The sequence below is a fragment of the Uranotaenia lowii genome, chromosome 3 (assembly GCF_029784155.1).
Source record: "Uranotaenia lowii strain MFRU-FL chromosome 3, ASM2978415v1, whole genome shotgun sequence".
Lineage (NCBI taxonomy): Eukaryota > Metazoa > Arthropoda > Insecta > Diptera > Culicidae > Uranotaenia > Uranotaenia lowii.
Window position 1 is genome coordinate 313,279,694 of NC_073693.1, and position 23,114 is coordinate 313,302,807.

The 23,114-nt window shown below is 36.3% G+C and overlaps 2 protein-coding genes across 2 annotated transcripts; both read right to left on the reverse strand.

Annotated features, from left to right (window-relative positions):
• Positions 1-1,946: 1,946 nt before the first annotated feature.
• LOC129754865 (keratin, type I cytoskeletal 9) lies at positions 1,947-3,855 on the reverse strand. The gene is made up of 2 exons (XM_055751103.1): positions 3,718-3,855; positions 1,947-3,396 (listed from the first exon to the last, which is right to left on the reverse strand). Exons 1-2 carry the CDS (start codon positions 3,808-3,810, stop codon positions 2,764-2,766), a joined length of 726 nt encoding a protein of 241 aa, XP_055607078.1. The 5' UTR covers positions 3,811-3,855; the 3' UTR covers positions 1,947-2,763.
• Positions 3,856-22,109: 18,254 nt separating this feature from the next.
• LOC129758759 (uncharacterized) lies at positions 22,110-22,840 on the reverse strand. Its single transcript, XM_055756372.1, has 2 exons — positions 22,704-22,840; positions 22,110-22,586 (listed from the first exon to the last, which is right to left on the reverse strand). Exons 1-2 carry the CDS (start codon positions 22,722-22,724, stop codon positions 22,182-22,184), a joined length of 426 nt encoding a protein of 141 aa, XP_055612347.1. The 5' UTR covers positions 22,725-22,840; the 3' UTR covers positions 22,110-22,181.
• Positions 22,841-23,114: the final 274 nt, after the last annotated feature.

Here is a 23,114-nt window from a genome sequence, read left to right on the forward strand (position 1 = left end):
GTTTTTTTGCGGCGTCAACTTTTATCTTAAACGATTACAACTTTTTTCGAAAACTTCTCAGTTTTTTTTCAAAAAGTAAAAAAATGCTGAAAAAATTCTGTAGCGAATTGCTATTTGCCTCCCCAGACTTCGGTCACCACTAGCCCATGTAGTGCTGCCGGTTTCTCGGCATCCATCTTTATTCCTCCCATCACATCAATTCATCTGACTTAATCACTTTGGTTTTGACTTTGTTCGATACATGCCGGCACGCATGCCAGTTCTGCTACACATTTGTTTTATTTGATTACTCAAGCAATCAAACAACCTAATGAAAAAAATTAGTCCTGATACCAGATTTGAACCGCGACCCTTCGAGATGATAGCCAAACACGCTCCCACGAGGTCACGCCTAGATGTTGCCTTACCAGAAGCAGTAGTAATAAGTTTTCCTTGAATACCTGAAACGGCAGCCAGCGGCCAGCACAAAGACGCATGTTAGTTGTTACTCAGAAACATTACGAAACTGCATATAAAACAAACATCCGTTAAATCAATATCGGCTCAAAGAAATTGGAATTCCATGAACTTTTAAGCATTGTGGTAAGTAAATACAGTTGGCCGAAATTTTTTAAAGTGAAAAAAAATATTTTTTTCAAAAACAATCCTTTACGAGTTAGCTTTAAAGTGTTCTGAGTTGAAATTTCATCATAAATTATACATTTCTACAGTTTCCAAGCTACATAAAGTGATTTATTGATTATATGCCCTTTTGTGATGTTTATTCACATTTCATACTCCTGAAATTGCGGACATGTCTCAAAAAGGCTAATTGAGGAATTTCTTGGAACTTCAAGTTAATAGAAGGATATTTGAAACCCAATTTGTAACTTTTATGCTGAATGGATGCGATTGAGATGTCACAAAAAAGGCTATTTGAGGAACTTTTTGGAATTTCAAGTCCATGGAAGGCTATTCGAGGAACTTTTTGTAACTATCATGTTCGCATTCGAGAAATTTCGGTACCAATCCCCTTTTGAACCTTTGTTCAGCTAAATTCGAACTTTGGAGGCACGCGTTTAAGTAGATATTGAACTTTTGATTGCTTGAGTATTCACCCAAAAAAAGGTCTGATGCTATCTATCTATGCCTTCAAGGCGATCCATGAACACACTTATTCCTGACCACATTCTTTGAATGAACGTGCAGGATGCATTAATGAAGGAGTACTTGAATTTTTGAATTCACTGAACATGAATTCACAAACTGTGTATTTCCCATCCGTGAACAACATTCTGCATTTTACATTAGTTATTTCGATACGCCACCTAAATTTTAAAAAAAAGTAGGGAAGAATGGGGATACTCGATTCCTGGGGATACATGATTCCTTCACTATATCTCGAAACCGGAATGTCTTACAAAGATCAAATGTTTTAGAAAAACGTGCTAAATAGAATAAAACAATATATAATTCAGTTGACATAATCGAGTTGAAGTCGCTGCTAGATTCTATGGCAGAAAATGTGCATCGTGCCCCGTTATATGGTGCTTATACTGCCCTAGAGGGGATCTCATTATGCCCTTACAGTGACTGAATTTCAGCTTTTACTCTTGCAAACGTTTCTCCAAAAATCAGCTATAAATCATGGATGAGTTTTGAACCAAACGAAACATTTTTGACCAGGATTAAGAAATTTGAAAAAGATCTCAAATCGAATATGTGGAACCCCTTTCTAAACCCCTTTCTAAAAGTTTTGATTTTAAAATTGAACTGAAAAATGAGGAAAAATAGGGAGGTGAATTAAAAAACATTATTATGATAATTAATAACCAGCTTCAGCGCATCGAGTACTTGAACCACCAAAAGCAAAAGCGGCTGGTTTCAGAGGATTGTATAAACTCTATCGAATGCATCACACCAAATATTAGACCTACAAGTTGTCATCGAGATTTAAAACAACCAAATTTAACGGTGACAAATTTTTCGATTTTTTTTATTTTTTTGATTTTTTTCTTTTCTCGGTTACGATTACTCGGTACAAAAAACAACTAAATAACAAGTAACTAGATAAAAGAGAGATGATTAAAAACGTTTCCAGTGAGTGAGAGTAGTCAGTATTTACAATCGTTTTTTTTTTGAGGAAAAAAAAACAAAAAAGTGATATTTTGGAAAACAAAAGATAGTTTTCGTCTTGACGTCTCTTCGTCCTCTCTCTGGTATCGGAAACAGAGCGGTCCTGTAGACTTTGGGCGTGTTTCATTTCTAGGACAGATCGATCGGGGCAGGATGTTGGTGTTTTGCCACATCGATCTGCTCGTTGTATTTGAGATGTTGTTGTTGTTCGGGGTTCTTTTTTTGATCGATGATATACTGGTGTCAAAGTCTACAGTGCCGATTGTTACCGCGCTATTCAGTTAGAACGTATCCACTGGATGTCATTTCCCGGACGTTGATGCTGCAGTTGAGTGGATTGTGCAGCGGGAAAAGGACACCGGTGGAAAACTGTGCTCGCTCAGACCCGTTTTGAAAGTATAGTGACAGTGATTTTGGATGTGCGTGTTTTTGTTCTTTGTAATGGTGGTGGCATGTTCTAAGTCTTGTTTCTGACATTTTTTCGCTACGATCGTTGGAATGTATGGTTCGTGATCCGTGGTACGATGGCCGGGGTTCTGATTGCCGATAGTTTTTGTTTGTTGTTCTATGGGATATAGCTTCCCATTAACACTTTGCCGAACGCAATCGTGCTACTCTAAAATGGCATTATTTGGCTTGGTTAGCTTCTTAGAAAGGAGCTCCGTACGAGCCGGATGGGCGAGATGGAGCGCCATACGATCCAGATGGCACAGATGGAGCTCCGTACGAGCCAGATGGGGCAGATGGAGCTCCGTAGGATCCAGAGATACCACCAGCGGACGAGGTTTGCAGATATTGGGCGACCTGGATGGCCTGTTTCACTCCTTCGAGATCAATGCCAACGACGCGGGAAGATCCACCACTTGGGACTCCATAGGATGAGGATGGAGGTCCATAGGATCCGCTTGGTGGGCCATACGATCCACTGGGAGCGCCACCTCCGAAGCCACCGCCGAATCCACCCGAGGAGGAGCTTTGGCTTTCCTCACGGAGCAGGATCTGACGGATTTCGTTCAGCAGCTGCTGGTCAACGTTCAAACCTTCGGAGGTCTGACCACTAACTGGCACGTTTTGCAAGCTACCACCACTAGAGAAGCCACCGCCGCTGGAGAAACTTCCGCCACTGCTGAAGCTTCCGACGTAGCCGGATGATCCTCCACTTGAGTAGCCACCGCCGCCACCTCCGGAATATCCACCGCGTCCTCCCGAGGATGGACGGTTGTAATTGTATCCCGATGGCGGCTCAGCTACAGCAACGGCGGCCATAGCAAAGGCCAAAAACTGAAAGTAAGAGGAAAAATCACACCGTAACAGATCAGTATCAGGACACTTAAACACTTGGCGATAGAGCAGCAATTGTCACAGTTCTTGAAACAGTTAGTCCGTTGCTAATCGGCACTTGGCCGTGCACTCTTGCAAAAAGTATTTGTTCTAAAGCAAACTTAATCAGCTCAAACACTTGAAATCGTTTCTGCACACAAGAGTCCCTCTCGAGAAATTCCATGCATTTCAACAACCCCTAGCGTGGGAAATTTGTTTCACTAAATGGTCCAATTGTTTTCACTTTTCAAAATAATAATTCACAATCCGGCGACGACTTACCACGGCAAAGGTGTTCATTATACTTAAATTAAACGGGGTAAGAAAATTTAGATGTTGACTGAGACGAGTGTTGTGACCGAGTGTGCCTTTCATCGGCCAAATTGCTGTCTTTATACCACGCGGCACACGAAATGATAGTTTACTTTTTTTTCTTAAATTGCTGAACCCGCCACCGTCGCGCGAATCTTGGTACACTCCGGGCCGGGACCATAACTACAAAACGGCTATGGTGGGTACCTATCTTTTCCTTTCGTTGTTGCCTCCCGTATATCGCCTCTAACCTTGCTCGTCCCCCAAACCAGCTGGATTGAACCGACGAAGACGAAGCGCGACCCAAGATGTTCCTACCCTGCCTTCTTACAATCTCGTGCGCATCTTTGCTCTTTCTACGGACAACTTTTTGGACCACGACCAGGCAGCGCTGCGGCGGCGCGATTGGAACCTCACACACAACAGCATTTGCAAAACGATCCCCAACCATCAACATCAGAGACCGAGAGACCCTACAGCCAAAAAGGGGGCCCGGTGGCTCCGTAGGGTTCTCCAAGCGTTTAGCCTGATCTTGCCCCGATCGGTCGGTCGCTCAGTAATCAGCTGGTGTATGGATTTCATCAAAATTGCATCCCCTTCACAGGTCGTACGAAATATTGTGGGTATGCTTCTTTAGAGCGTGAGTTGATTGTGTATGAACTCTTCTAAATGAACATTTTGATACCAACCATGTCGACGACCGTGAGGCGCGTACCGACATAAATCGATCTCAACCATCCAAAGAAGTACTTTAAAAAGTTTGGTTTTGCACACCCGATAAAAGCGGTATTACTGTGAAGGAGCTTGTCGCTGACAAAAGTGAAGTTCATCATCATACGTCACTCATCATCATCAACAACATCATCATCGCCGCCAATCCAATCACCCAGAAGAAGGTTGAACGGGACCCGAAAGCAAAAAAAATGACCACTCCAATGCCTAAACACGGTAATTACATTATAATGAAGAGGGGAATAAAAAAAAATCCTTTTCGATGTATGACAAACATCATACACCTACAAGGTCAGGTATTGTGATCAAACATACTTTTTTTTAAAGAAACGTGCCTCAATTTTTTCTACAAAGCAAATGGGCTTCATGCATCTGCTTACTTAATCAAACGCGCGAAGGGGGAATCGGTGATGTGAGCTCCTCAAGTATAGGATTCTTCTAGGAGCCATACATACAACATATATAACGGTTGGGTGGCGCAAACTCGATCATTAAGTGTACGGGTTTTCATGTGGGTGAACCATTTGGGCTGGGTCCCAAAGAGGAGACTTTTTTTTCTAGGTACTCTAAGCTAATTAGTGACAAACACCAGGCAAATTAGGATCTCGGCATTGACCGTTGAAAAAGCGAGAAGAGTGATTTCCAAGTTCAACGATTTTCAAATATTTAGATAGATTAAACATGGTCGGTGTGACATCTTCAAACATCAAATGACAGTTCAATCAAGGAATTTATAGCGGTCCACGTGTGCAGTTTTTTTTCGGTGCTTGAAAATGAAATTCAATACGTACCAAACATAGTTGGGTTGAAAGATAAAATTTCGATAAAATAGGCAACACTATATAGAAATTGTGTTTTTATGGATAACTAGCTGACCCGTTGTGCTTTGCTACACCTTCCGGAAATAAATGTAATTTGTAAAAACTTATTAAAATTTAAATTTTAGAGAGCATTTTTTTAAATCAAACCTCATCATACTTGCGAACCAACAACTTTGAAATGACAGCTGCAGTTGTAGTTCTGAATTGCAATTCAAAGATGGTATATATTATTTACTGAAACTTGATCTCTAAACTCGTTTTTCAAGATTTGAAATTTGTACTCTGTACCCAAAAAAAAACCTTTTTAAATATGGTCCCTTCTTTGAAAAGCTCTTTATATTAAATTTCCATGGGAGCTCTCCCATCTTTTCCAATTTTGTCCCCCACTGCTTGAAGATGGTAGGCAAATTTAACCGGCTTGAGACCCAAGCAGCACTTATCATGGTAATGAAAAATATATTAAATTAGTTATGTATTAGATACAGTGCAAATTTCTTTATTTTTTAAATAAATTTACTGCGGCAAAAATATGAATATTTAAAAAAATATCAGTTGCATCACTTAATAAGTTCTCAGCGTTTTTTTTATTTTCTCTTTAAAAGTCAAATATGCAAAAATGTTGGCAAAAACAAATTTCTTAATTTACTTTTGTCCCGTATATTGGGGCAAGTGTCAATGCAATGCTTATTTACAGATGCGTCAGAGTAATGGCTTAAAATGGTTTTAATACGAATTCCTGTTTTATGTTCTATCAAGTTTCACTGATATATCTGCAGTATTCCTGCAGAATAAATTTATGTTTGTTACTCCACTTTTAACGAATGCTGTTCAAAGGGAATGACCTTCATTTAAGAATTTTCAATATTCGCTTCAGTTTCAACATTCGGAATACCCTTTCTGATCTTTCCAACATATTGAATAATTTTGAAGATGAATTTCTTAAAATTTCGACGTTTACCCTTGTCCCACCGTGTAAGTTTACAGGAGGAAATATTGTTTTGACCACTTTAACGGTATACTAAAAAATTTTCGTAAAAATTTTGCTTCCAGTTGAATATCAGTTCTAAAGTCTCGCTTTTCAAAAACGAAGCGGATAAAAAGTCTCTTTTATGCAGCCATGAAACAAAAAAACACTTTTCATGTTAAGTACGTACTTGAATTGGTATGTAAGCAAAAAGTACGATGGTTTTTTTCAGAATTATTTAACATAAAAAGCTCCCATTTTCATTTCTAAATTCGTTTCAGTTGTGTTTTTTGGCTGAAGTAACAATTTCTAGAAGAAAACATAATTTTTATTTTTTTTTAACAGAAAAAGTTGAACGTTTGAACATGTTCTAATGTTCCTTAAATGAAAAGTCGAATGCTGCCTACATTAACACGAACTAAATATGGAAGTATTTTTGCAAATCTTTCAATTGGTTTTGATTCGATTGATAAAATACCAATCCGTGTCACATCTAGGCGTCATTTATTACCACGTGCAATTAAGCAAGAAAAAAACACATCAAGGTACTTGGTTGAGAAAACGGCGCCTGATTGTTGAATTTTTCCAGCGATCAATGAACAGTATGCTTTAGTTACTATCCACTTGCGACGACGACATTTGCTTGACCATAGAGACGAAAAACAAACCCCTCAAATAAAAGAAAATCTCACAAAATGGATGCCATGACTTTTCAATTACAGTTTTGACAAAACAAAATGTAGGTATATGTTTTAATCGATCGGCAAAATGTCAACCTGGGTCTCATCTAGGCGTCATTCATAACCATGTGCTGTACAAATGAGCTTGAAATTGAGTAGAAAAAAAAATTACATCAAGGCTTCATATCGCCACCCCTTGCATTGAAAATATGCTTGGTTGAGAAATACGCGCCAAAATATTCCCACTGATCAGTATGCTATGCCATCGTTACTATCCTTTTGCGACGTTGGCTCGACGCCTCGACCTTGGAGACGAAAAACAAACCGCCCAAAGGAAGAAAAATCTCGAGAAAATGTATGTCATGACTTTAATTTGTTCCGAAAAACTACAAATTTAGTATGGAAGCCCCCCTTCCCTTAAGTCGGATGGAGTTTTGACTATTACAGAAACCATCACCGGCCTCAAAAACCCTCAGATGCCAATTTTGACGATGATCGGTTCAGTAGTTTCCGAGTCTATAGGGAACAGACAGACAGACAAACATTCATTTTTATATATATAGATGATCGATAATTCCACTATCAGTTTATTGAACAATGTTTTGCGGTTAGGATCTGTATGATCCGAACTGTGTTTTCTCGAAGCGATATCTCAGGAACGGTTGAAGCTAGAAACATGACCTTTTTTTTGACTTTTTCTAAAATGAGGAGCTTTACAATTTCTTATTTTTAGATTTTTGAATAGGTTTATCAGAGTCACCCAGCAAAAAATGGACAATTAGTCGGTTAGGGTCATATATCCAGACCCGGATTATTGTTTTGATTATAAAATCAAAACTACGGAACCGATTTTCATGAACTATGATATTTTGAAATCGTCTAAGTGTCTGTTATCAGATGCTGCTTAAAAATTTGGGTTTTGATTTGTTTGATCTTCAGAAATCGACTTTGATGTCAAAGAGTCTATAAAAAAAATGGGTGTTTTGCATCAGAAATAACTCATTTTGTTAAAGACGTATTGAAAATATTTTGATTGATACGAATTCTAATAGATTGAGAGCATATATCAAAATAAAAAAAATGCTTAGTTTTACTGATCACAGCTGATTATTTGAAAAGTTCATAATTTTTTTTTTCAATTTTTTAAAGCTACATTTTTATGAGAATCATAGAATTTTGGTGAAAAAACTTGCCGTTCTGTTCATAAATATATAATATAAGTTAATTATTCAGAAATTAAAACAATGGTTTTCTAGAGGAAAATTATTGATTTTTTTTTATATTTCTATTCATGACATATCACATTGGAAACCAAAAACTCATTTACTCTAATTGAATCTTTAAATCATCCAAAGTTTAGCTGACATAGTGAAATTTTATTATTCGAACTGCGATGGTCACGATCTTAGTTCAAAAACGCATTTTTTATCATTTTGTCTTCCGGCTCAATTTTCTGACATCAACGAAATGTTATAATTTTTTTTTCATAAATAGATAGTGAACATGTAGATGATTGCAAAATGGTATAATTTTTTGAAATAGGCACAGTAGTTTTCAAGAAACAGCCAAAATAGTAATCCGGGTCTGTATGACCCTAACTGGCTAAATGTCCTAAAAGGTTAATTGCATAGTTGAAGGGTTAAAGTTTATAAAAAAATCACTTAATTTTACAAACACACACCCATAGGATCTCAGTAAAACTTCATGTTTCTTTGAAGAGCGATCTTTTCCTTAATTCTAAGCAGACATTTTTCTCGACACCTAACCAATAGGCTATATCGTCTGATGTAAACTTGTCAAGCTGTGGCTCTATAATTAAATTTACACTTCATCGAGTTGAATTAGCCGCTAGATTCTACGGCAGAAAATGCTTATCGTGCCCCGATAAATGGCGCTCTATACACCCCGGGTCAACAAGATAAAGTAAAAAGGCGTTTAAAAATTGAAAACAGTGAAGAATCAAAAAATTAATGATGGTGAAAGTTGAGGAACATTGTGTACATCATGTTGCAGTGCGTATTTCGTAGATCAAGGTGATTTAACGATCACAAGAGCTTATTTTCTGGTGCTCAAAAATAATAATATTTTCGTCACTTGAGAACCTAGTTGTTTTTTTTCTAAATGTTTTGGTAAAGATGATAAAGAGATTTCTTTTTTGCTAAAAAATTAATACTTTAGGAACTACAAAACAGTTCCTCATGAAAATTTATTTGAGAAAATTTGTACCTTCTTCGAAACATGGAGCGCTTAATATGCCCCGGGTGCTCGGTATGCCCTTATCTCCCCTATGTTGCATGTATAAATCTAAACTTTTTTAAGATCATGTCCACAAAAATGTAACAAAGTGGTTTAAAACCGAACTTTTTAATTAATCGACTGCCAAAGCTGTTCCAGTCTCAATAGAATTTTTTTTAAGTGAATTGGAGAGTTGGCGTAATTAGTGACATTTTGGCATCTTTGGATTTATAAAACACTAGCTGATCCTATACAAACTCCGTTTCGCTTTCAACTTGGAATGGGTCATGAACAGTTTGTATGAAAGTCAATTGCCATGCATTTCCCAGATGCACTTCCGAATTCATTGTTAATTAATAATTACAAAAACATTGGACGATCACTTTTTCTGTCGTCTGCTACTTAATTTGAAATCAAGAATCAATTGACCAAGCCAAAAAACTCCGTGTATAAATTTTGACTCGATCATTGCATATCAACGCAATTATTGCCAAAAAGTTAAACCCCTTTCTACTACTACTAACTTCAGCTACTACTCTCGGTGACTCTTATTCAATCTTTGATATCTGAAATCGATTGCCTTTCTCTCAAAACTCCCGCAAATTTTAAAAGCAATTCATTGCATAATAACGTAAAAATGGCTAAAAACAGTGAACAATTAATTAATATGAAGACTTCTTTCGTCGACCCCGGGCAAAACATTTGACACCTGAAATCGATTGCCCGTATCTGAAAACTACCGTGTGCAAATTTTCATCCCAATTCGATGTATAATAAGGACGGTGTTGCAAAAATATTGAAAGGTTAATATGGCAACCCCCTTTTCCGGTCCCTTAAACTGAATTTTATACCTGAAATCGATTGCTCGTCTCTCAAAATTCTCGTGTAACAATTTTCATCTGAATCCGATGTACAATAACGACAATATCGCATTAACAGTGAATAGTTAATATGGACCCCTTTGGCCGACCCCTGACTTTAATTTGGATAAGTGGAATCAATTGTTTGTCCCTAATTTCCTATGTGCAAATTTTCATCCCAATCCGATGTATAAAAACGTCAATATCACTAAGATATTGAAAAGGTTTAGTTTAGTTTTATTGATTAGATCCTAGGCTTCAGCCTTTTATCTTATTCTATAATATTAATAACTTCTATATCTTAATAACTACAGTAATTGTTAATTTGTAAAAGAGCACTGCACAATTCTACTTTTGATTTGTTCTCTGGACATGCTTAGTTGAATAATATCGACGTTTGTATTGTAAAATGCCATCATTCGGTACATTGGTTTGTTTCTGGCGTAATTCTGGATGCGATTAGCTAGTTGAAACGGCCTTACGCTTCGTAAAGTGCTGCGGCCTTCTTACGGAGATATACAAGATAATAAATACGGCGAGTAATATCTTCCACAGATTAAGTCCTTTAAAAACAGTGCGTCGATCGATTTTCTTCGGGTTTCCAACATGTCCAAACCTACCAGCATGCACAAGCCTCGATACTCCGGCATTTCTGCTTGCCACCCAAGGTTTCTCTAAGCGTATTTCAAGAACTTCTTCTGAACTCTCTCTAGTCTGTTGTTGTGTATGTTGTAGTACGGTCGCCACACAATGCCGGCATATTCAATGACGGTTCTAACTAATCCAGTGTAGATAGAAACAATCGTGTAGGGATTACCCAGCTCGTGACAGATTCTACTAACCATTCCGAACATAGAATTGGCCTTTGCTACAACTTTTTCGATGTGTTTTGAAAAAGTTAATTCCGCGTCCAACTCCACTCCTAAATCTTTTACTGAGCTTTGCCGAGCAATGATGAAATCGTTTTCTAAGCGGTATTCATAAGTGATATTGCTTATTTTCCGGGAAAATGTTATCACGTTGCGTTTCGAGGAATTGATCTTTAGGCCGAATCTACTGCAACACTCTGTGAATCTGTGCAAGGCGTTTTACAGAGTCACGCAATCCTTCGGGTGACGAATAGGCAAAAACATTTTCAAATCATCGGTATAAACCAGCGCGAACACATCAGTCAGCACTTCAGGAAATTCGTTGATAACAGCGATGAAAAGAAGGGGTCCCAAGTGACTCCCTTGGGGAACACCACTGTTGACCGAGAAAGTACTAGATCTCACGTTCTCCAGTTTGACGTATTGCGTTCAGTGTATATTGCGTCAACTTGAAAACCTTGCATCATCCAAGGTAATATGGACGACCTCTTTTGATGGTCCCCTTCACTGAATTTGGTACCTCAAATCGATTGCACGTCACTCAAAACTATCGTGTACCAATTTTCATCTGATTACGATGTAAAATAACGTCAATCTCGCCAAAAACAGCAAACAGTTAATATGGACGACCCCTTTGGCTGACCCCTTACACAAAATTTGACACCCGAAATCTATTGTTCGTCTTTCAAAACACTCATGTGCAAATTTTCAACACGATCCGACAAAAAGTAACGTCAATATCGCGAAAACGATATTTGTCTTCTATAGACGACCCCCTTCAGAAAGGGTCATCCGAAAATCTAAAAACATTTTTCATCATTCCTGGTCCTAATGAGCATCCATGTCAAATTTCAGCTCTCTAGCTCTTGAGACAGCTGAGTCTATGAGGACAAACAAACAAACAAACCCACATAAATTGCTTTATATACATATATATAGATAGATGAAACACAGAATTCTTGACGGCTGTACAAAGGTACCTAGCTGTTTTTCGAACTTTTCATCAATCTGCATTTTCTGAGACTACCCAGCAATCATGATATCGTAATAGAAATGATGATCCAAATGGAATATTGAGACATTTTCCATAACGATCGTAAACACTTTGTTATTGAGTGATTTTCTATAATTCATTTTCGACAAGCTTTGCCCAAAAATGTTGAATCGGATAGTCAACTCGTAAATATGCCTCCAAAAAGTTGAGAATATACTAATTCGACATAAACGATTTGATTGAACTGATATACGATAAATGGGCGGTGCTTCAATTGACAGTCAATACGGTCTCCCCTTTTCTTCTTTTGACCGGTTTGTAGAAAGCAAATCCCACATATAGAGCTATAGCGTGGATGATATCAATTGATGTGTTGGCATCGTGGTAAGATATCAGACGGCGGGCTCGGAGGACTGGAGTTCAAATCTCGGTCGGGTAATTTTTTTTTTTCATTTTAATCTAATTACAGTAAATTTAACAGCCGTTATCTCTAATGTCGATTTAAAAAAAAAACAAAGAAAAATTCATAAAAAATTATTTCGGCAAATTTCAATATTTTAATCGTCACACCTTTGATTAACTAAAAAGTTTACCTTTTCGAAAAATATTTTGGAATTTGCTAAACTAAGACTTTTAAAGTGTGTTTCTAGAATTGCTTTATGAGCAGATAATCAGTTCTTTTTACACATTTTTAGGCAAAGCTTGCAGAATTTCATTTTGATATTCCAAAATTATCCATTCAGACAATACTAAAGGCTGTCCAATCAGGATTGCGCACGCCACCCTTCCAATAACCATAACCAAAAAAGTTTACTTTTTTAGAGCGGCTAACCAAGCACAATCGTGGCCAGCAGATCGTGGCCAGCAGATCGTGGCCAGCAGATCGTGGCCTAGAGGATAGCATACTTGTCTACTAAGCCAACGATCATGAGATCGAATCCCGTCGTGACATAACCTGGCACACATAGTATGATAATGGTTGGCGGTTTTTGCATTAGTGAAATGCTAGCCGTGTATACCTTGGAATTGTACACCTCAATGATGCAGCACAGCATGTGGATCGATCTTTTCAAGGGAACTTAGATTGTACTTGGTGATCCTACCTAATTATGTGTGTGCTCGTAGTGCTACCGGTAAACAACTGCAACTTTAACCAATAGTGCAGGGGTGTCAAGTAGCATAGCGAAGTAAAAATAATATCGCGGGGTAAACCACAATAGATCAACTTAATGGTCGCAGTGGACTCTCTCCCCAACAGGAAAAAAAAGCACAAATAACAACACTAGCCTTTTCGTGACGTTAAAATACTTATGTCGATTATTACAAATGTTTTTCAAATCCAAATGACGATTATTACACTTTACAACTAAAGTAAGCAGTTCAATAGCATTTTCATATTATTATACCATAACATAAACCATAAAAAATATCATGAACAAAGACGCTCTACTATTTTGAAAGAAAATATAGGTCCTGAAAATGGTTTCTGAATGATTTCTAAAAAAGCCTGATAAAATCGAGCGCGAATTTGACGAGTATTGATAAAATCGAACAGTGATAAAATCGAAAAACTACTGTACTTAGAATCGTATATTTTGCTTTTTGTGTTGATATCGAACCGTTTTAATCTTGTCATTGTAGATTGTATATATATCGCCCCCACTTTTGTAGATATATGCAATTTTGGTAAGTTTAATACAATCTTTCCATCTGGTATATTACTTTGAATAATTTTGTTGTTCCTGCGATATACCTTATTAAATGTTTGCTGGGTATTCTTACAACTAAATTCGGCTTCGCACTGGTTTTTTTTAGTATGTTATAAATAGAGATGTACCGAATAGTGGTATTCGGCGAACGGCCGAATACCGAATATTGACCTTTTCAACTATTCGGCCAAACGAATATTCGGTCGAATATTCGGTCGAATATTGTATTGAGTTTTTAATGAAAAAATACTTTAACGATTATTTCAATGCTTTCTGTTTCTTCAATATTAATGCCCGTTATGTTTTTTAGTTATTTTCAACCAGATGATTTTATCGGATGATGTATTACAAGATATTTTTTTAAGTAGGGGTCTTTCTGATTTTTAAAATGTCACCAATAATTGTAGAGACATCAGATGACAAGTAGCTTCTAGGGCGTTTATCACCCAAGAGATTGAGTTTCTGTGAAATCTGGGATAAACATGTCGAAACAGGTGCCAAGCTATTTGAAGTTGCTTCTCTAATATTGAATTAGATGAAGGTCGAATTTGAGCAAGATATCTTCAAAAAAGTTGTTGAAAAGAGATAGATCTTTACTTTAAGCATACCATACTTTAAACCACACGTATCCACGCGGTCAGGCATTTTTTTTTTTCACTTTTTTTTTTATTTATTTAATTTTAATTAATTCTACATCTAATTACACCTACAGTTGTGTTTAGTCAACATTGATAAAATCTTGTATTCTAATGAACCGGATCTTTTTTAACCATTTCATTACTACTGTTGTTACATTTCTACTTCTTGGATTGTATTTCGATCATTTTTAATCTACAGATAAATTGAATCTCAACATTCTCAACTACTTTTAATTGACAGAACAAAATCAACAACTGATATCATCTCAAATTAACTCAACACAGCTGAGTTAAGTGAAACATAACCTATCAATGCTTTTTTTGTTGCTTTGACTTAGATCGAGTTAGTCTACTCTGTGCCAATGAAATACTTGCTGAAGGAATAGTCACCGATCCCGGTTCCGACTCCGTAGATGTTTCGGATGCAGTTCTGCTATCGTTATTAATTTCTTCTCTTCCGCGTTTTGTGCGCTCCGATGATACTTTCGTGAAAGCTTGCTCCTCCTCAATTACCACTATGTCATGTTCTGCCTCATCGACTTCTTCCGATGAATCCAAAGCTTCACTAAAGCTTAGAGCTTTTTCTTTGTCTCCGATCTGGTTTCCACCTTCATTGGTGGACAGCTCCGAAACGTTTTGGAACGCTGCTCTATCCAATGTGTTCTGATCGCTCGACCCAATTCTCGCCTCATTTTGCAACAGGGGTTTTGGCATGGTAACTTTTTGTCCAGTAAACAACTTTTCTACTTCACGACTAGATCCAGCTGCAACGTCACTATAACGCAATGTACTTAATCGGTTGTTCACCGATACACGCTTAGGACAGTTAACCTTAATGTGCTCTGAACTTCCACAAACAAAGCATTTATTCTGAAGGCCTTCATAATAAACGCGGGCTTGAAAGTTACGCACATGTACTGTTGCGGGAACCTCACTCTTTATTTCCATATGGATGCCTCGAACTCCTGTCCAAATTGGAAACCCGGTCTCAGCACCATATTTTTCGCGCACTAAACGTTGAATTGTTCCAAATTTTGAAAACACATCCGCTATTTCTTTGTCCTCTATCTCCGGTGGGAGATTAAAAACACGAACATACTTAAACACACTCGACGCTGCAGAAAATGTTACCGTTGTTGAGCTATCGTCATCGTAAAAATATTCCATCGAAGATGGCAAGCGCAACAGCGTCTCCTTCAATAAAGCTTCGGATTGAAACTTCAGATAGACACAATGTTCTTTGGGTTCCTTATACATTGCCAAGAGCTTAGCGGAAACCAAACTCATTTTCGATCTCATGAACTGAAACAATCCGCTATCTGATGGTTCAGATCTTCCAGGCCCAAAAAAGATACGCAGCGTGTTGGTGCGCGCTTCCTCTAGTTTGGCTGCCATTTTTCCACACGTAGATATCAGCTATTGTTTTGAACAAAGCGAAATTTAATCAGTAGCTAGGCTACACACAGCTTGAGACAACGTCGCAGACAAAAAAGACGACTACTCGGCTAGAGATCTAAACACGAACTAGCATTCAGGACGATTTTGGAAAAAAAATAAAGATGCCAAAAGTTATGTATATTTTGAATTTTTTTAAAAATCGCTATTGAACGCATAATTAAAAAAAAAATAAAGTGGAATTTGAGTTTTTTATTTGATTTAGCAATTCATCTGAATAAACCCGAGCAATACTCGGGAAGTTTTAAACAATATCTGGACATCCCGACCAGATTTGACTTATCTAGATTCTTTACTGGATTTATGGTCAAGCCTGAATATATCCAGAAACTCTGGGATAAACTATAATAAAAGTATAAAGCGATACCGTTCAGCATTCTCCTGTACGATCTACAATGAAAGATACGCGGATACATTTTAGATGTTTTGCTGAAACCATAAGTTTTTAATGATTGTGAAGCTTTTACAACATTACTTTTGGATATTTTATAAATTATCCAAAATTATTTGGAAATTTACAAGTCTGTAGTAGATATTCGGCCTATTCGGCCTATTCGGCCGAATACTTAGCTCAACTATTCGGTGAGCCGAATATTCGGCTCAACGGTTTTTCTGCGGTATTCGGCGCCGAATATTCGGCCGACCGAATATTCGGTACATCTCTAGTTATAAATATTTTTCTGAAAGTAAATCCAGATATTTTGCGCGAATGCTTTTGTGTTTGTTGTTTCCATTCACCTGTCTTCATGTGCGAAATAATTTTGAGATATTACCACTCACTGCACCGGCCTGTCAACCAAGAATTTGTGGTAACTTTTCAAAATTCAGAAGCTACTTAACTGTTTTATTTATCATATTTTTGTCAAGCACCGTATTATCAATGTAATTACATTACTAGAACCGGTATAAAGTGTCCTTTCTTTTGAATATAGTTTTATTGCAATAACTATGTGTTTACATACTCAAAATCCAATGAAAAGTCGAATTTTGTTGCTAAGATAGTCTCCAAAAATGTAGATTGATAAAAAGTTCGAAAAACAACTACCTTTGAACAGCCGTCAAGAATCTAAATCTAAAAATGTCAAAATGTCACAAATTACGTCAACTTTCCAATTAACTTTTCAATAAAAATTTATTGCGACTGGAACAGCTTTGGCGGTATATTCATAAAAAAGTACAGTTTTAACACCACTTTTTTAAATTATTTAAATTTAAGAAATTTTAAAAAATTATTTCCATATGTGCAGCATATATCTTCTAACTTTAGCTTACTCAAGCATTAAGTGAATTTTTTTCGAGCACCTTTTAACATTAACCTACAGCCTTTTTTCCGAAGCATGTTTTTCGGATTTTTTTCTTAGACTTTGAATAAGTTCAAAATAAATGATTGTAGCTGAATATTAGGAGAATCTGATTTGAGTCACGTTACAAGCTTTCCAAAACTATAAATTTTGTAAAAATCGGTTGAGAAACAAGAGGTTTTTAGCGAAAAAACTGGGGGTCATTCGACCCCCTACAGTAAAAAAAGGTATGTATACCACATACGTTTTTCGAAGTCTATAAACTTTAAAATTATTTTTTAATGAAAAATTAAGTGCATTTTGAAAATAAAAATAGTTATGAAGAAACTTTTGCGAAAAAAAAAACAAATTTAATAGGAGTCATAGTTATTTGATGTTCGAAAAATGTCATTTGACCCCCTCCGGTATGTTTAGCGTTAAAGAAACAAAATCAGAAGTTAAATTTCATAAACATTAAATAATGTTTATAATGTCGAAAAGGCAGATAAGAAAGTTAGAATGTCAGTGGAAGTCATACACTTCTGAGGTGTTAACTGGAAAACTTATCCCTCCAATAAAAATTTCCATAAAACATGGTAAATTTTGTTTTAAAATTGAGGAAAATTGCAAATCGTTATTCCATGAAAATTTAAAAGAAAATGCAGAATTTAGAAGCTCAGATGTTGAAGCAAGTACAAAATTCATTATCATTTGCTCGCGTAAGCTAAAGCTAATGGGAGCAAATAAGTGACATTTTTTTTAAGTTGCCTCTACATTTCAGTATGTAGCTTAAATGTACAGTACAGTAGAAAAATGGTAGGTTTATTCAAAATCAACACTCTAAGTAACTCAACGAAAGTTATTTGGTGTTAAGTTAAAGTTAAGTTAAATTTAAAAAAAAAAATCCTAGCGTTTGCGGGTATTTTGTAACCGTAGGACCGCGCATGGCTGTATGTTTCCCGAGTTGACGGAACGTGTTTTTGAATTTTTATATCCGGATTCATAATTTTTCATATCCAAATTGATCTTCAAAGACTCGCGTTTAAAATTCATTGCGAGAAATCAATGCTTTAGTTTATTAGAATTTCAAATCTATTATATAAAATTCTCTTGTAACGGTGTTTGTAGTACTACTCCTCCGAAATTACCCAAACGATTCGAATGAAATTATTTTTAGAATATTCTGTGGCCATGCGAATCGGTTTATATCGAATAAAAACAACACAAAGTCGCATCAGTTGTCCTTAATAATTAAATTTGTAGTTTTTTCAATCAAATTAAAGTCATGGCTTCCATTTTTTCGAGATTTTTTTTCCTTTGGGCGCAGGCCGGGCGGTTTGTTTGTCGTCTCCATGGTCGAGGCGTCGCGAGCAAACGTCAGGAGAGGGGGTAGTAACCATGGCATAGCATACTGATTATGATTAGTGGGAATATTTGGGCGCGCATTTTTCAACCAAGCATAATTTCAATGCATGTGGTGGCCATATGAAGCCTAGATGTGTTTTTTCTTCTTGATTCCTAGATCATTTGTACAGCACATAGTAATGAATGACGCCTAGATGTGACCCAAATTGATATTTTGCCGATCAAATCAAAACCATTTCAACGATTTAAAAAAAAAACTTTAATTCGTGTTATTTAAAGAAGAAACTTTTGTATAAAAAATATGAATTTAGTACTGATGCATTATAAATAATGGTATGACTCTTTACGGACATTTGAAAAAAGAAAAGTCGAAAGATTTGGTTTATAATCCAATACGCCTAGAAACATTTTTCGAACATGTACAAATGTGCTTTACTGAAGTTGTATCAAGCGCCTTTAAATTAACAGAACAACTACAAAATCCTTTGAAAATGAACAGACACATGAACTGAACAAGAGCCTGTCCTTTTTTTTTTTGATTGATATTCCAGAAGCATAATTTTTTTTGATAGCAGAAGCAGGATTTTTTTTATAAGTTTTTATGATGACCTGACTTGCCCCGATATTTCTTGAAAATTGCAATGTATAATAAAGAAAGACACTTAAATGTTAAAGGTTTCGAGGTAAATTTACATGAACATTTCTAAAAAATAGAATGAGCACATAAAATCATCGTAGCCTTTACAGATTAGTTCTTTTTATGTTTTTAAGTTTTTAAAACCTGCATTTCAATTAAATGTTATTGAATCTTGAAAATATCACATAATCTTAAATGAAATCGTAAATCACCTTCAACACTGTTAATAACAAAAAAATTAAACATATTTTTCTCCTTTCAAAACCAAATTAAATTCCTTTGAACACTAAACCAATAAATCAAGAAAGCTTGATTTATTGAGTTAATATTTTATGGAATAAAATTTTCAATTTTTGCTCCGACAAATAAAAAAAGGGCGAACTTTTTTTTTTGGACGTGGTTTTGATGAAAATATGGATATTAATAACCACTGCTTCCAAGGGTGAGGATAGTGAACTGAAGTGAAGCTGCTTGAAAATGGTTTATAAAATATCTTCGCTAATGTTTTTTATTTCTTCAGTTCTAAAAAAATGTACCATCCAAAGCTGTCGGAAGCTATGAGTGCTGCGCTAGGCAAAATATTGGGCAAAAACTCCAAAAATTGTCCCGATATTCAAAATTCTTCTTCCATAAAGTTTCATATGCAATATATGCCAATAAATGAATTTTTTTTTTGATTTCGGTTTCAACCTTAAAGGAATCTTGAACAAAGCGGAGTAAATCAACTAAATGGTATACTATAAATGAAACATAGATATAATCAACATATGTTATTTATGGAACAAGTTACAAAGAGTGGATTTCTTTTAGCATAAGGCTTGCCAAGTTTTATGGTTACGTTGAGTGCTGAAAAAATCGAATTTGCAACGGGAAGCTGATACCTGATACCATTTTGCAATATTAGAAGGGGGGGGGGGGGGTAGGGTCTAACACTTTCAAAAAATCGATTTTTATTATTTTTTTATTTTCTTATTGTGAAACATTTCAAGAATGTTGTGTCAAATTTTCAACTCAATTGAAGCAGAACTGTAGAAGTTATAGGCCATTATCTCCTCCTATCTAATACTGCAAAGAAGCAAGATCAGAAACTTCAAACGCGTTTTTCTCGAAAGCACATTTTTAAAGTCCGTGGACATCGTCATTTGAAAACTACTTATCCGATTCTTTTAAAATTTGGAACATATTATCTACATATAAAATACCAGACCCCAACGTTTTTCTTTTTTTTGTTTTTTTTTTATTTGGGAAGATTTTACAGATAAAAAATGGCGGATTTTTTTCGTGAAAATTCGTAGTTTTTACTTCAAATAGCCGCAAAAATTTCATTAAAAATTTTTTTAAGTTAAATAAAAACGTTGGGGTCCAGAAAAATATCTATTAAAAATATTTAGCTCTGATTTTTTGACTTCAGATGATTCTGTGCTGAGATACAGTGTCCACCGCAAATCCTGTTTTTTAAAAAGCATCCTCGAAAGTGCTCCGTCACCGGTTCATTTTTCAATATTTTTCTACGAAAAAATTACTTAATGTTCTTTTAACAATGCTTTGTATAATGCAAAACATTTGAATACATTTGTTTGAACGATAGCTCCAGAAAAAAATCGTGAAAATGGTGTTTTTTTTACCCGTTAGACCCTACCCCCCCCCCCTTAAAAGCATCCGAATCAAAGATATGTAAAAGAAAAACATTCATGTAGGGGAAAGGTTTCCTAAATGGGCCTATCGGGTTAAATGACCCTACGGCTGTTTGATGGAATGGCTGACTAGACAGCTTATCTGACCAATGCATTTTGAGGGTGATACGCTTAGAACATAAGGCAAAAAAGAATTTTATGAATTTACAAACTCAAAAAAATTTAAAAAATCATTCAAGGTTTTGATACATTTTGATGTAATATTTCGACTTTTACAAATTATACGTAAAGAAGCTTAAAACAAAAACAAGGATGGTTTTTGTTTCTTACTCAAATGAACTTTAGAAATTAAACATATTTCAGCTTTTGTGGAGGTTTAATAATGATTATGTAGTGGAATAATAGAGTGTTTTTGTATGCCCCCATCATGTTTGTAAAATGCCTCCATCCTGAAATAGCAGGTTTAATAGAATTAATAAATGATTTTTATCATTGAACCTTCAAATCTAAGCTCTGAATAACATCTTAAGAGAGAATTGAAGATCTAAAAACAGATTTGAAAAAGTTTTTCACATGGATGAACTGCCTCCATAGTATGGCAACCTTAACTTTTGTGTTATTCCATAAAAATATAATATTCATAGATTTTTATAAAACTTCAGCTTTGTCGTGCGGAAATTATTACTTTCTAGCAGTTTCAATGAAACTATACGGAAATATTGCCCGAAAAACAGTAATTGTGTTCAAAACAAAAATAGGCGCATTTAGCCCACACGGTTTGAGGTTCGGCATTTTAGACAACACTTAAAATAAAATCATTTTCTTGGAAACAGAAGAAAATATTTACATAAAAATTACTCCAATGTATAGAAAACAGATGCCTGCACACGTGTATGAAGTTTTTGTACACATATTCGATGTGATATTTGATTAAATCAGTGTTTTGCTTAATAGGCGCATATAGCCCGCTCCTCCCCTAAGATGCATGTAAGATTGATTGGAGCAAATTTTTTGATAATTTATGAAAAGACCCGTAGAATTGAGTTGAAATTCGTAGGTTTGATTCTGATATAGTTAAGCGGGACAATTCGAGCAAACGGAAAAGTTGGATATGGGGAAAAAACTAGGACATGTTCAAGAAAACGAGACGATTAACAACTCAAGATTTGATGCTTTTTTGAAGTTTAACAGCGAAGAAAAAATGGAAATAGACGCCAAGTTTAACATGGTAAGACGAAGTTTACCGGGTCTGCTAGTTTTTCTATATATTTATCTTCATACAGGAAAAGGTATTGAAATTTTGAACAAGCTGAAACAATCAGAAGTGGGAATAAATTAACTAAATGTTATTCAAATCAAAATTATCCGACGAACAATGCGCAAATGGCCTCCACAACGACAAATAAAATTACGATCTGTGAGATTCGACGAATAACCTAATGTTTTTGAAAAGGATAGTTCAACTAGTCGTAATAAAACTTCCACATGCTTAACGGTGACAAATTTATTATTTTTTTCTTAACGAGCAATGCTTAAAACGAGGTCAAATAAATTAATTCATTCATTTCCTACCTACGGGAGCACCATAAGAACCACTTGGGGCACCATAGCTACCGGATGGAGGAGCCTGTTCCTGACCTCCCTGCCAGAACTCAGCGACCTGCTTACTCTGTCGTGGATCTTCCAGATCGATTCCGGTGACTCGACCCTGTGAACTGCTTCCAGCTGGCGGACCGTATGATCCAAACTGTCCCGAACTTCCGCCGTTGCCATTTCCATTCGATTGTTCACTTTCGTGCTGCAGCAAGAGCATTTTCAGCATTTCCAGAAGTTCCGGATCCACACGCTGACCATCGGAGGTTTGTGGACCGCTGGACACCTGCTGATATCCGCCTCCCCCTCCATTACTTCCTCCCGGAAGTGGAGCCTCAGCAAGAGTTAATCCCACTGCTACCAGCAACACGCACTACACAGATAAGAACAGAAAATTTCAGGAAACCATTAGCACATCCTTTTCCATTTGCAGTAACAGTCCATCAAGCTTGAAAAATGTCCTTGAACTACACTCAACAGATCCACTCACCAAACAACTAAGCCTAAGCATGTTCACTTAAAGTCTGTAGCACCGATCAATCGTTCTATTCTGCCACTGTTGCACTTTCCGAGGAACACTACCGAATGCTTAAGCCTACCACTTGACCGTTCAACTTTATATCAAACTGGAGAAGATTCAATCCTCTAAGGCTCCCCCAGAGCATCAGCATCACTTTTCTATACAAACTACCACATGGCGCATCTTTGAATTGCCGTGCCGCCGAGGATCCACGGCTAAGAACACACGAATTTTAATTGTCCAATTTTAATGGCGTCTTTATGCGCGCACACTCCTCTTCTTAGTGTTTCAATCAGTGCCATTATCCATACGCTGACTGTTTCATTCTAACCCCCCAAAATGCAGTGGCAGTGCCAGAGTTCAAGGGGTGCCCCCAAAATC

Excerpts from the sequence above, each read along its gene's own strand:
- LOC129758759 (XM_055756372.1), bottom strand. The coding sequence starts at position 22,724 with ATGCTTAGGCTTAGTTGTTTG. Across the intron at positions 22,587-22,703 it reads TGCTTAGGCTTAGTTGTTTG|TGCGTGTTGCTGGTAGCAGT; the intron begins GTGAGTGGATCT and ends TTATCTGTGTAG.
- LOC129754865 (XM_055751103.1), bottom strand. The coding sequence starts at position 3,810 with ATGAAAGGCACACTCGGTCACAACACTCGTCTCAGTCAACATCTAAAT. Across the intron at positions 3,397-3,717 it reads TAATGAACACCTTTGCCGTG|TTTTTGGCCTTTGCTATGGC; the intron begins GTAAGTCGTCGC and ends TCTTACTTTCAG.